Source organism: Lissotriton helveticus, chromosome 2_1, assembly GCF_964261635.1.
Source record: "Lissotriton helveticus chromosome 2_1, aLisHel1.1, whole genome shotgun sequence".
Classification (NCBI taxonomy): domain Eukaryota; kingdom Metazoa; phylum Chordata; class Amphibia; order Caudata; family Salamandridae; genus Lissotriton; species Lissotriton helveticus.
The window spans coordinates 469,171,122-469,186,163 of NC_136059.1; the positions used below are offsets into that span (position 1 = coordinate 469,171,122).

General features: G+C 46.0%; 1 protein-coding gene across 1 annotated transcript; it reads right to left on the minus strand.

Annotated features, from left to right (window-relative positions):
• Positions 1 to 7,609: 7,609 nt before the first annotated feature.
• LOC144819389 (uncharacterized) lies at positions 7,610 to 9,079 on the minus strand. The gene is made up of 2 exons (XM_078677302.1): positions 8,914 to 9,079; positions 7,610 to 8,638 (listed from the first exon to the last, which is right to left on the minus strand). Exons 1-2 carry the CDS (start codon positions 9,068 to 9,070, stop codon positions 7,653 to 7,655), a joined length of 1,143 nt encoding a protein of 380 aa, XP_078533428.1. The 5' UTR covers positions 9,071 to 9,079; the 3' UTR covers positions 7,610 to 7,652.
• Between the last annotated feature and the right edge of the window lie 5,963 nt (positions 9,080 to 15,042).

The following is a 15,042-nucleotide window of genomic DNA, read 5'->3' on the forward strand; positions in this document are numbered from 1 at the left end:
CCGGAGGGGCGTAGCCGCGGACCTGTTGCACTTCGGGAGTTTCCAGAATGGGGGTAGGTATCTGCTGACTTGTATCTATCTCATGTTACCGTTATTGGGGCGTGGCAGGCGGTGGGACAGACATGTTTGGAGCAGTGAGGGGTGGCGAAGCCTAGTTGCCTCATGGCCGTCGCGATGTCAAGCTTGGCTTCTCTTACCATTTTCATGTTTATTATTACGGGCTTATTTCTAACGTTTCTTATTTCTAGCGAAATCATGTGTTTTATCGTGAGCTATTTCTAACGCTTTCCTATTTGTAGCGAAATCAAAAACTCATCAGTGGCCTACTGATTTTGCTTTCTTATTTCTTTCTTTTTTTTTTTTTTTTCCTTTCCTTGCTAGCGTGTTTCATGCTAAAGTTTCTGTTAACAGGATACGGTGATTACTTCGTTATTGTTGCATATGTCCTTTTTATTAGGGGTGCCCTCCGGTCGAGCCAGATGACCTACCTCTAATAAATGGTCCGGGTGGAACTAGTTTATCAATCAGTGGGGAGTAGATAGGCACGAGAGATTACAACGGGGGACAAAGGTCCACATTACCTACCCTTCACTACTTGCAAAGATTTAGACAGAATATTTCTTTTCTCCGTTATTTGCAAACAGGGAATGCCTCGAACGAACTATTCCTTGAACAATAAAATGTCCAAGTAATCAATCAATCAGTGGGGAGAAAAAAATAGACATGACGGATTACAATAGGGGACAAAAATCTGCATTACCTATCCTTCACTATCTGCAAAGGGGGGGGGCAGAATATTTCTATTCTTCCCTGTTTGTAGACAGGGAATATCTCAAAGAGCAATAATCGATAAAAATCGATAACAAACAATCAGTGGGGAAAAAGATAGGCATGACGGATTACAATGGGGGACAAACGTCTGCATTACCTATCCTTTACTATTTGCAAAGAGAGAGGAACGTTCCTATTAATCGCTGTTTGCAAATAGAAAATGTCTCAAAGAGAACCAATACTTCAAATACAATCAATCAATCAATCAGATGGATAAAGCCATCCTACCAATCGGACGTAAAGACGTCCTACTTAACCTTAACCGGACCGGACCGTGTGGGCAATTCTTCGCCTTCCCTTTTCCAGCGCCCAATCATTCCCTTTCTCCATGTTTTTACCGCAGCATTCCTGTGGGATTCCAGTCAGGACAGTAGGTCACTTGAGAGAGGTCCGTTCGGAATCGGTGAAGTTCATTCAATCGGCAGCCGGACGAGGGCCCTCTCAAGGCAGGTATACTCCAATCGTTTAGATGTTCACCACATCGTCTGGACCTCTCTTACCGGACCTTATGTCGCTGATGGGCCCCACGTTGGGCGCCAATTGTGGAAAAGTCGGCCCATAACGCACCTGATGCCCAGGCTGCTGGCGCAGGACGCCTCTTAGTTCCCATCTTGAACAATTACCAAATAAAGAGACGGGCGCTGGAAGCAGCAAAACAAGAACAGAGTTTTATTTCTCATGAGGAGAGCCTGTCATTTCGGACACTCGCATAGTGTCTTCAGGAGGTGCTCTAACAAGTTTCTCTGAGGCTTCGTCTTTTATACACATGTTTATGATGCACAAACATTCCTTATTGCAATAAAGACGCTTTGAAGTAGGAAAAAGCATGCTTGGAATCCCAGCTTCAGGCCTATTCCCATACCAGTCGCTCAGATGTCATCCTCCCCTCCTAAATGTAACAAGAGATTGTGATCTCTCAGCCAGACATTCCTACAGGACACGAGGGCAGGAGGGGATGATCAGATCAAAGGTTGGGCAGGCGATAAGATCGGGCACTTCGGTTGGTGTATCCCGGTTTTGTTATGCTGGGCAGGAAAGGGGGGGTGTACATCCACGGGGCTTGGTCTTAAGACTTGGGACCGGGTCGAAAGGCCAAGTGCAGCTGGGGGGGGCTCGTCAGCTGAGGGGAAGGGTGTTCTTGGGAGGAAATGGGGGGTGTGGGTCAAGCAGGAGTGGTACTTCTAGAGCAGGGTCACGCAGAGGGAGAGGGTTTTATGGCCGATGCATGAGCAGTGCGCGCGGGGAGGGGTGCCGGGGGTTTAACAAACGGGCAGAGAGGCCATGGTGCCTAAAATGGTTGTCGTGTACGTGTGTGCATGGGTCTATGCTGGCGGGGTAACACAGTCAGTGTTTCACGATATCCGTTCTGCTTACAACAAGGGGTACAGTGAACACAAATGAACGCCGCTTATGTGCATATACATTGCCATTTTCAACAAAAGGGCCAGTGCCCTCTTGCTGCATTGCTAATGTGACTGTGCTGCTTTAGTACACATATACAAGAGGAGAGGATGTGGTGTTACAGCCTGCCAACATTGTAACTGGTACACTAGTTTTGTGCCTCGACCTGTGCTCAGCATCCTGTGATTCTGGGCAAATCCCTTAATCTTCTTGTTCCTACAAAAAATGAATGTGTCCTTGTGTAATGTAACTAGTGCTCACGTAGAGCGTTCTAATACCTTCGGGTTGACATGGTGGAAGAAAGTTATATTAACGGAACACCACTAGACACAGACCTAGTCAGAGGGTGGAGTCAGAGAGCACTGATCCTATTAGGGAATGCTAAAACAGGAATTCATGCAGAAAGAAGGAGAGTGGTTCTTACCAAAATTAACCCTAAATTGAGCGACATGGCTGATAAAGAATCCTCTGAAAACCCTAAGGGTCTGCTATTCAGTGAAGACATAATAAAAACATTAGGAAAATATGGAGCGACCTTCACAGCCCTCGACAAAGCCCGAAACAATTTGAGACGCGTCTTCAACACAAAGATTTTTGGACGTGCCAGAAGATGGGGTCTTTCGACCTGCCATTTTAACCAAAGATCGTACTTTAGACACAGAGGATTCGTAGACCTTATCAAGCAAACAACCCTCCACCATTCTACCCCCAGAGAGGAAGAGCATCCCGCTCCAGAGGGTTCAGATCACGTGGACAAACCCCGGCACCTTCCAAAGTAAGTACCTTCACCCCTCATTATTTTTTATCACTAGGAAAGGTTGGAGGCAGACTCAGATTCTTTTCACTGATCTGGAAGACAATCACACAAAACCCCGGGTAGTAGAAACCATCCAAGGTTTCAAAATAGATTTTTCAAAACCTCCAATACAAACTTTACCTCCGAGAAGGCTATCACTGACAAAAGAATAATGGAGAATAGTAGAGGGGGAGGTGACCTTCATGCTCCAAAAGGGAGCAATTATAGAAGTACCGTGGGAATGCATGAGGTTTGTAAGTACTCTTTTTCTTGTTCAGAAAAAAAGACAAAGGCTGGAGGCCTGTTATAAATCTCAGAGAACTAAACAAATTCCTAATCTACAGACACTTCAAGATGTGGGCCTTCCATCTTTTGAGCGATATGCTATTAGAGAAAGACTGACTAGTGAAACTAGACCTAAAAGACGCTCACTTCACCATCCCCATGGTGAAAGAACATCAACCCTACCTCCAATTCATATGGCACCACCAACGGTTCCAATTTCAGGCTCTCCACTTCGGCTTATCTTCTATCACCTGGTGCTTCCCCGAAGTTATGAGAACTATCGCGTCATTCCTGATAGAAAGAGGGATAGAATTGATTGCCTATCTGGATAACATCCTTATCATGTCTCAGCATCACTCACAGATCATACAGGATCTCAATGTAGTAGTAAACCTCATAGGGAGCTTAGAATTTACAATAAACAAAGAAAAATCCATACTGACCCCATCCAGATCTCTGGAATTCTTAGTATTTACTGTGGACACAAAGAAATGTCTCCTCTTACGTCCCAAAAGAAGATAGCGAAAATACGGAAAGAAATAAGGTTTGCATTAAAACAAGAAACCCTAACCCTAAAGGAACTAGTCAGAATCCTGAGCCTTCGCTTGTCCTCCATACAAGCTATCTTTCCGGGACCGCTGAACTACTGAGCTCTTCAAAGAGTAAAAGCGAAAGCCCTAAGAACCGGACTATGGCACGGTGATCAGATATGCCTAGATCGCAAAGCCAAATCAGAACTGGTTTGGTGGCTAGAGAATTTGGATGCCTGGAATGGCGAACCCATTTTCTGGGGCTCACCAGAATTCATACTGGAATCAGATGTGAGCCTTCATGGCTAGGGAGCTTGCCTGCTCAATAAGAACACAGCTGGTGTATAGTCACATGCAGAAAGCTTGCATCACATAAACTATCTAGAATTAAAAGCAGGATTATACTCCCTGATGAGCTTCAAGCAATCCCTTCAGGGGAGATCCATTGTACTGAAAATGGACAATATATCAGCTGTAGCCTATATAAATTGCTTAGGGGGTTCCAAATCAGCAGACCTATCGAACCTAGCCAAAAAACTCAAGATTTTCTGCCTAGAGCACAAAATTGTGTTAAAAGCAGAATACCTACCGGGAAACACCAATATCACTGCAGATTGAAACTCGAGATTCCTCTTGGACCACAGCGATTGGAAACTCAACGAAAAAGCCTTCAGAGCTCTCTATCAAATCTGGGGACCACTAGAGATAAATCTGTTTGCAAGCAGATTGACCTTCCAACTAAAGAAATATTGCTCTAGTAGTCAATGCTTTCACCAACCCTGGAAAGAAATTCGAGCCTATGCCTTTCTCCACTTTGCTATGATCCGGAGAATCCTCCTGAAAGTGAAACAGGAACAATGCTCCCTAGTACTAATAACACCTTTTTGGCCTTCCCAGGCATGGGTTCTGACGACATTAGAATTAGCTTGCAACATTCCCTTACTACTTTCAGTCGAGAAAGGCCTCCGAAGAGACATAGATGGCAGAGAACATCCCTTAGTCCAGACAGGGATTTTGAACCTTCTTGCTTGGAAAGTGTCAGGAGATCCAACGTAATCAATGGATTTTCAAAAATAGCTGCAGTTCTCCTCAGAGAATTCCACTCCTGGATTTGTCTTCATGGAGGTTGTGTCTTCACTCTTTTAGATGGGGACCTAATTCTCATATTTTGATGGAAGGATTCTATACTGTAGTCTCTTCTTCTTTATTGGTCCCAGTTCTGGCCTCCAAGAGGGCTGATGTCATCTGGTTATTTACTGAACAAAGGTCAACACCTTGGTAGCTCTACTGTGAAATTACCTGCATCTCCCTTATAACACTTACAACCAGGGAGTAAAAAAGTGCCTACTTTGCATCAGTAAGATATCCAAGATGAACCAGTGGCATAACACAGAATACTGCCCCCTGCATGATGTGAAGAGGGGCCCGAGTCTCTCATATCCCACAGATATTCATTGGCTTTGGGATGAATGGTTCTCCCTGAAAGGTTGCCCCTTCCACCCTCCGCACCACAGAGGCTGCAGGGCTTGCGTTCTTCCCCAGCTAACATTTGCTTTGGTGGACCAGCTTACAAAGTAAAAATCAATTCATATTAAGAACAAAAGTGGTGGGAAATTTAACCCATGATAGCTAAGGTAATATTTAGAGGCCATTCTGTGATGCATGCCATAGATGAAGTATAATGCTCAATGTAGCATTAAAGCATGACATCTGTTTTACTTTGAACTTCGAAGACATTGTGGTCTGTTCCCTACTTTCAGGATTGCATTGTAAATAGGGCCATAGAACACACATGTAGTTAAGTGACTATGGGCCCGATGTAGGTAGGCCGTTACCGATCGGTAACGGCCGAAAATACCGAATCTGGGCCCTTACCGATCGGTATACTGGCATCGAGATGTAGGGCACAAAAAAAAGTACAAATGGGAGCGAAAACCGAATCGGAATGATTACCGAATGTAAAAGAATGCGATACGTACATACCGAAAATCGGATACAGTACGAATCGGTAACACACCGAATCGGATGCAAACACCGAATCGGTGCATGTACCGATTCGGTAGTGACACCGAATCGGACATAAGCCGATTCGGTGCATGTACCGATTCGGTAGTGACACCGAATCGGACATAAGCCGATTCGGTGCATGTACCGATTCGGTAGTGACACCGAATCGGACATAAGCCGATTCGGTGCATGTACCGATTCGGTAGAGACACCGAATCGGACATAAGCCGATTCGGTGCATGTACCGATTCGGTAGAGACACCGAATCGGACAGAAGGCAAATCGGAGAACCTACCAATTCGGTAGATTCACCGATCGGGAAAATCCCCGCTTCGGACAGATGGGGAGATGTAGGGAGACACAGAAACACCGATTTTGGCTCAAAATCGGTAGAATCCACTCGGAAATTACCATGGATTACGATCAGGTGGTAACCAACTCCAACCCATAAAAACAGCCCCAAAATGCATTGCAACTTGCAGGATGGCAGCTTTTTATGTCATAGCGAGGCGGCTACGGCTACAGCAGCAAGGAGAGAGGGAATGGCAAAGAGAGGAGCAGGTATACAGACAACGTATCACCCTGGTCATGCTGACAGATGCAGAGATCCTACAGCGGTACAGGCTGGACTCAGAGACCATCACAGACCTCATTAGGGACCTCCAACCCCTGTTGCAGCACCCCACCCCAAGGGCACACGCAATCCCTGTGCAGGTGCAGGTGCTATGCTGCCTACACCTGCTGGCGTCTGGCAGCTACCAAAGTGTAGTCGCTGTGGCAGGAGGGGTGACCCAGAGCAGCCTGTCAAGGTTCTTCCACAAGTTCCTTGATGCCATGATCCAGAGGATGGCCCACTACATTTCCTTCCCTGCAACCCAGGCAGAACTTGTACAGACCAAAGCAGACTTTTACCAGATGGCAAGATTCCCCCACATCATTGGCTGCATAGACGGCACACACATTCCGATTTGCCCACCATCTGACACAGAATACATCTACCGCAATCGGAAGTCCACTCACACCATCAACGTACAGGTGATCTGCAATGCGAAATGCATCATCACAGACCTGGTAGCAAAATTTCCGGGTAGTACCCACGACTCCTACATTTTCCAACAGAGCGGCATCTATGCACGGCTGATGGCTGGGGAATTTGGAGAAGGATACCTCCTAGGTGAGACACATCATCAGCCCCCCATAACCAAAAACAGCAAAGTGAAATACATGTATGCATGTAAGTAATTTTACCCCTTTTCCTTCTAGGCGACAGTGCATATGCCCTCCGTTCATTCATTCTCACCCCCTACCTCAACCCCTCTACACCCAGCCAAAGGAGGTATAACCGTGCCCACAAAAGCACCAGGAATGTTGTGGAAAGGACATTCGGCATCTGGAAAAGCAGGTTTAGATGCCTGCACAAGAGTGGAGGTGCAAGGCAGTACACCCCCATCACCTGTTGCAAAATCATAGCTGTCTGTGCAATGTTACACAACCTTGCGGTGAAGAAGGGCACTGAGGTGGAGTTGAGTGACTACGAGGACCATGATGACGACGAAGCTGTGCCACTAACACAGCCAGCTGGGGTGTGTACGCCAAGTGATGGGAGACATAGACGTGAGGAGATAACAGCAAACTATTTCTGAGTGAGTAAAAATGCACAGACAGGTGAATGGTTGTGTTGAATAAGCAATTTTTAATACTGTTGCTACACAGTTACTGCACTGATGTGCAACAAAACAAAGGTGTAATGTCAATGAAAACAAAAGTCTAGGGTCCAGGTTGCCTCACCCGCCCTTGCTAGGCTATTTCTTTGAGCGCTTTGCAGCCCCACTGTGGTGTCCCTCACCCCCTTCAGAATGACCAGCGGCATCTGCGGAGCGCCTGGTGCTCCTGCGTGGCTCTGACGCAGCGCTGGCCGGGCTGCTGCGGCTGCTGCTGTCCCCAGCATCCCCCAGGTCCAGGGCAGGATTTGCGGCAGTGTTAGAGATGATCAAGGCCTCCATTGCTGTCGTGATGCGGGCCATTCCCCTTGTCAACTCTGCGGTATTTTGAGCGAGACTAGACTCCATGTTGGCACCACGCTGACAGAGTTGTGCCGTTGCTGCAGCAAGGCGGCTCAAGGAGCGGTTCTGCACCCGGGCATCCCGCCTGCGCACCACCTCTTGCTCCTCCATTCTGCCACATAACTGTGTGATGGCAGTGGTTAGCCTGCCTAAACCTGCTACTGCCTCCTTGTTGGAAGCCACAAAGGCCTGAAATCCTTTCACCATTTCCCCCATCTGCAGGTTGTGCTGCAGGAGCTGGCGTTGGCATGCCATGATGGATTTCGCCTGCTGCCTTTGGATCTTCACCATATTGCCTTCGAGGCCCCGGAACACACTGGCCTCCCGTGCTGGGTCTGCAGTGGTGGGAATGGCACGGCGCCGGGTACTGCTGCTGCCCGCCTGCTGCGTGGGCTGGGGTGCCACTGGTGGGGGTGTGGTGCTGGCCGGGGCCTGAGCCCCTGCTCCCAGGACAGGGTGTACTGGAGCCACAGTGGCAGGAGCTGGTGTAGGTGGAAAGAGCTCCCTTGTCGGGGAGTTCTCTGGGGAGAATTGCAAGGAGGGTGTGCTTTGCATTTGTGGGGAGTGAAGTGCATCAAAGTCAATTTCCAGGTCTCCCTCAATATCCAGGCCTATGGTGTTTTCCTCCTCCTCCTCGGCAGCCTGACTCGTGCTCGGCCCTGCGAGTGCAGTGGTAGATGGTGCTGCTGCCTCCTTTGGCAGTGTTTGTCCGCCTGATGGTGCCCCTAGGTACAAAGAAGCATTTGTAAATAGAGTACCGATGTATTACAGTCAGTACAATTAAAGCATTCCACATGTCCTAGCATCTCCGTAGAATGTGTTCCACTGTTTCATGTCTTGTGATTCTGCACTGCCATATTTTGATACCTACTGCTGACTGGATGTACCATGATGCTTGTCTCTTGTATGTTGGTTGCAGTACTGTGCTGGGGTTTGGCTATGCATTGTGTCTAATGGGGAGGTGTCTGGTAGGGTGTGTCCTGATGCGCATGCCTCTTACCTGTAGCTGTAGCTCTGGCTGAGCTGTCCAGGGTCCCAATTCCGGTCACGCTCTCCCTCTCAATGGTGCTGGAGACCAGTTCCTCCAGCTCGGTGAGGGGTGGCGCCGGGTTCCTGCCACCACCAGTGACTCCAGCCTGCTTCTGGATCTCTGCCATCTTCCGTTTGGTCAGGCTGCGGATGTCATAGAAGCGCTTCTTCAGCTCATCCAGGGACCTGGGGGTGACACCCACAGCGTTGACCTTCTGACCGATATCGCTCCAGAGCCTCCTCTTGGTGCATTCTGGCACATTGAGGGACAGCCTTCCGAATAGCTGCCGGTGCACCCTCACCACCTCCTCAACCAACACCTGCAGCTCGGTGCTGCTGAACTTAGGCTTCCTCTTCTGGCTGGACTTCTGGCTCTCACTCTGGTTTGCCATCTTGGTCTGAACAGTTCACTACCTCCTACTCCCACTGCTGCTAACTGTGACTGCTCAGCTCAGGCTGGCTCTCCAGAAAGTTCTTAATTGGCTGCACCTGCCAGGGTTGCCACTCCCTGTTTGGGAGGGGGAGGGGGAGCCACCTCATTGGCTGAAGCGGCTTTAACCGATTCGGCTATCTCCGAATCGGATATTACCGATTCGGTAAAATCCGAATCGGTATCATCCGATTCGGAGATAGCCGAATCGGTTTCTTCAATGCATTCCTATGGGCTTTTTGGCCATGGGTGTGTTTTCATACCTCCGATTCGGTAATAGCCGATTCTGATTTTTCCGACTCGGCTAATTCCGATTCGGTGGTAGCCGATTCGGCTAGTTCCGATTCGGTGGTAGCCGATTCGGCTAGTTCCGATTCGGTGGTAGGCGATTCGGTACTTTCCGATTCGGTCCGTGCTGATTCGGTACGTACCGATTCACATTACCGATGCCGACCGATTCCTTATTATTTCGCTGTTTGTTTCCTACATCTCGTTTTCCGATTTCAGAATACCGAATCGGCCCGCCTCGGTATTTTGGAATCGGAAATTCCCTTTTACCTACATCGGGCCCTTAGGCACTTGACCTTTGGCCATGTCATGTGCCTGCTACGTACAGGATCATCCATGCTTTTTATGTTGTATGTTCTTCAGTCATGTAATTGCTGCTGCATACGTTGGCATAGCCACCGCTTTTCTGCACTTACCTTGCCTGTCACGGGAGTGTTCCGGGTTTTGCGGCACCAACTCTCACCTACCAGAGACTCAGTCTCCCAGGAGCCCGTGCTTCTCAGCACGTGTATAAAACACGCCGGCAGTCCTGCAGCATGGGACGCATGCGAGGACATGCCAGAGCCAAGGGCTGGCCCGTCCACACCCAACAGAGCCCCGAGGAGGCTGGGCTGGGCCCCCTCTAACGTGGTCTGCTTGCATACTCTACCAGGGGTTCATCTGCAGTCATGGTGAAGAGAAAGGCCAAAACATGTGACCAAGGAACAGAGATCCTTAACACTTTGGACTCTTTCCTTTCAAAAGCAGCAGACGTGTTATTGAAGGAGATAGAGAGGGCAGAAGAAAGTCTGCCTGGAGGAGAGGTGAGCTCACTGACTCTATAAGTACCCCGTTTTAATGATGATTTATTGCCCGTAGCAGTTGTTAATTTGACCACCCCAATTGCTGTTACGATAATGGACCCCCAACTTCCACTTAAAGGCATTAGTAATCAAGAGTCACCTGAGGAATCACTGGTCAAAAAAAGAGGGGTGGCAGGCTCCAAAGACTGGCTAAATCGACCATTAGGGTTGGGGGCGGGAAAGGAACTTCCTTTATTGACTACATCTGAGTCTGAACCACCCAAGAGATGGAACACACTGTTTCCTGCCTTCTGCTACCCCTAATGGAGAGTTTAGAGCAAATTGAGGCTAGTATAGCTGTGTTTAATACGCGGGCAGCATACCCGAAAGTACTACTAGGCCCACGGAGGATTTGCGGGTTGACAATTGTAAATGTCAATGTAAATGTAAAGTCCTCCTCCTGTCAACCCACAACCTGCCGTTAGGGCTGAGTGCTCATTGGCCCTATGTTAAACACAGGCCAACAGAGAGATAGACGCAGGGAGTGGTTTTAGAACTGCTAGTATGCCCCGACTGGTTGAACCAATGGTTGCGAGTAACACAACTAACTCAGCAATTCCAATTTTTGACAATGCGCGTAGTGGCCATCAGGATGATACTCTAACTAACCAGGCAGGCTTTCTCAACAATCAAGCCCCTCAGAATCAGCAGGCCACACACATACTCAGTGCCTCAGGAATATCTAGAGCAAGACAGGGCATGTTAGGAGAGGTGCAGGGAGGCTACTCGCAAAAGAAGAACCCTAACTTGAACCTCCATTCAGCCGCATGTCCATTTGTGATTATTTTAGTAAACACCCCGCAATTGCAACATGCAAAGTTAGAACCACACATCAAATGATGAACAAATCACCACACTCAATGTCTATTTTGATACCTATGAATGTTCCAACATTGCAAATCATATTATCATGGTTAGTAGAGTTCAATGGTTGGGCTATTCCCCCAAATCAATCGGGGGGACTGCATAGTAATTAACTTCAATAACCAACGTCTTGTGAAACATCTCTTGGATATGCTCCCCAATTCCCCCATAGCGTAAATGCAAATTTATGCTGTGCCATTGGGGTTCTTCTATAGACCTCAGGGCCCTAGGTTTCCAGGTAGAGGGCTGCATAATAATCTCGGTCCCTCTCCCCCTCCCACTCCTTTTGTCATCCCATAAAGATGGATTCACATAGCAGGTATTCTATTGGCCAATAAATTTGCGGCCCTGGAAGGGCTTGAAACTTGTGATTGACAGGAGGATGGTAGGGAGTCCCAGCATATACAGCATAGTCAAGGTCAGCAGGGGGGAGATTCTGTAATAGTTAACCATCCATTGGATCTGAGAAAAGACATAGTATAATCTTTATGTTGGAATATAGCGGGGCTCAGATCTAAGCAGAACAATGACGATTGGACTAGGATCATTGAACGATACGATCTAGTTTACCTGCAAGAAACATGGGAAGTGGATGTTGTCCATATTGATGGATTTTGTGCGATTCAAACTCCTGCAATTCCATCACGGTCAGGCAAAGCGAGGGGAGGATTACTGACCCTGATTAGAAACACTCTATGTGTAAAAATGTATAGGACCGATTTGCAGTCCTCTTATTACCATATCATATAGTGTAGTGGACCTGGGGTAGAGGACATGCTCCTAATTTACTTTTACATTAATAACTTTGAAGGCAATATGTCCCAGGTAATTGACTCATTAGAGTGTGCAACTGAAAAGGAAATAACTACTCATCATAATCCCCTGAATAAAGTCTGGCTGGGCGATTTTAACGCTCACAGCTGCCCCAGGATAGCAATATCATTATGTGGGTTGATCGATAAAGTAGGTGTAGTAATACTGTATTTCTCACACACCCCATAGGGGGACGAATTAAACAGTCTTGTAATTACGAGAAACATGGTAATACTTAACCCAACTGATGAGTCTACGGTCACCTTGGTAAAAACGATATACATTTTAAAGAATTTCAATAATACAGATTTTGTTTTTGTCTAAACAAAATCTGTATTATTGAAATTCTTTAAAATGTATATAGTATCTATGTAAGCATTCATATGCATAACACATGACGTATTCATATAATATTGTGAAAATCACAACAGTATATTGTTTCATTACAAATTCTGTTTCAAACTGAGTATCACACACTAATTAGTAGTGCATGTTAGAGCCTAGTCGCCACCTAGGGACTAGGCCACTTTCTAGGGTTTACAAGTATGCTTCACAGGCATAGTTTCTAACAAAGCACACTTACCGTTTAATCCGCAGTTTCGCTTTTTTACAAGAAGTGTGCGCTATCCACCAACATTATCCAAAGATAAATAAAGACATATTATCACCAAATATATTTGGGTGCACCCAGCAGGAAATATTAACCTACTTAGATTTGTATAGTGACCCACTGAATATAGTGCAGGCATTTGTTTAATTGCTGAATGTTGTGGAAAGCATTTTATGATCCTGCAAGAGGAAGCTGCGGCCATGACTCCGCGCTCGTTTGATGCTGTTTTCTCCAAGGCTCTCAGTAATTTACACAAAGCATTAAAAGAAAAGCCAAGAGATGAAGAACTGGTCACCTATCTCTGTACCCAATATAAGGAATATAGGCAGGGTAGACTTAAAGATTTGAAGGAGGAGGCTTGGGACAATATACAACTTGCCACATTCTCAAAAGATTCTAAAGAATTTTGGGCTATAGTAAACACCCCATTTCTGAACCAAGACAGAGGACCCTCTTTAGATGTCCATGTGGGAGAGGATGCTTGGGCGGATCATTATACAGATATATTTGGGTCAGCTCCAGATAGGGAAAATGTAACTGATTACGTTTTTTAATTAATGGCATGTGTACCCCTATTGTCTTTTCTATGGCATAGTCAAAATGTGGTCTGATGCAATGGAGTAGCACCAAAGCCAAAGGTCTGGATGGGGCCCCGGTCGATTTCTTTTTTGCTAATCTGGATCTCTGGATCCCATTCTTAATGAACGTTTTTAATGCAATTGCTATGTGGGGCCCGCCTCATGGAAAAAGACAATTATTGTGCCAATACATAAGAAAGGGGATAAGTCATTGCCCAAAAACTATAGGCCCATTTCACTCCTGGATGGAACACTCAAATTAATGGGCTGTGTGTTATTAAACAGACTAGAGGATTGGGCTATTGACAAAAATATACTACTATAGGTGCAATATGGTTTAAAAAAAGGTTTGGGGACTTTGGATCAGCGTTTAAATGTGAATCTAACCACAGCCAAGTATACCCAAATTAAAGAAGGAAATATATCTTTAAAGCTTTCATGGATCGAAAACATATATTTTAATTGTGGGGAAACAACCAAAAAGAACACCCTCCTTTTATATCCCTGCACGGAGAGTGGAAATGACCACGACTTTTTTATATTGGGGTGTACTTTTTAATAGTTTGGGAACGTGGCCAAATATGATAGTGAATAGATGTAACACACTAGAAAGAGCATTATGGACATATGTTCCTTCAAGAAATAATTGGGTACTAAGCCATTGGAGCCAATTAAAAAGATTTACTCTTCTAAAGCCATTGCAATAGCCACATATGGAGCAGGGATTTGGGGAATAACGAAGGCTGATGTATTACAACGGAAAGAAGATGGCTTTTAAAAATAAATTACTATCCCTCCCTAATAGCTGTTCAATTTATACTATGCATCAAGAGCTGAATGTGCCATATGTCTCAGATTTAATATTCCTTGCCCCGGTCTTACTTTGGCATTCAATTTGGTGGAGGGACCAGGTGGGACTAACCCAAAATATTATTAGGGATTGTATAACTCTCGAGCAGGCGCACAAGGTACCATGGCTCCAATATATAAAAGAAACATTGTCAACATTGGGCTTTGAATCTCTGTATAATGATCCACTCAACTGCCAGAAAATTCCCAAAGCTGGACTTAAATCTTGCTCCAAAATGTATAGGGAAAACGAAAGACATGCACAAAGCTGTAATAAAACCATGGTAGCATTATATCTGGGACTTCCCCCCGTCCCTGACAAAGCAAATGTATACCTGGTTTTTGTTACAAACACCCGCCACCGATATGTATTAGTGCAATTTAGCTTAAATCTCATCCTGTGCATGCTGGGTTTTCCTGCAGGAGTTTATTCAATTAATGACCTGCCAGCTTGTCCTTGTGATGGTACCACCCCTCAATCTAACCTTCATTTTATATATTTCTGTACATTTTATATATATGAACACAAAAATATATCCGTCCTTTATTCCAGAACTATAATTTGTACGATGTCGCCCAGATCTGTCTTTTCTCCAAACGCTTCCTGATCCTTATGTAAGTTTTTCTCTTGCATCCTATCTGTGCCTGGTTTTTAGCAAATAGGAGATTGATTGGCTCATAGTCTGCACTTTAACTGGTTTTGGCACTGATTTGCACATAATTTTATATACTGGATGAATTTAGTATGTTTTATCAGCGCTTTTTTAGCCCCAGTTTTTAGATGCTTTCTATCTGTATTTATCCATTCATATGCGGTGGTGTTAAA

Coding starts and splice junctions, on each gene's coding strand:
- LOC144819389 (XM_078677302.1), bottom strand. CDS start 9,070: ATGGCAGAGATCCAGAAGCAGGCTGGAGTCACTGGTGGTGGCAGGAAC. Junction 8,639..8,913: donor AGCCAGAGCTACAGCTACAG/GTAAGAGGCATG, acceptor CTTTGTACCTAG/GGGCACCATCAGGCGGACAA.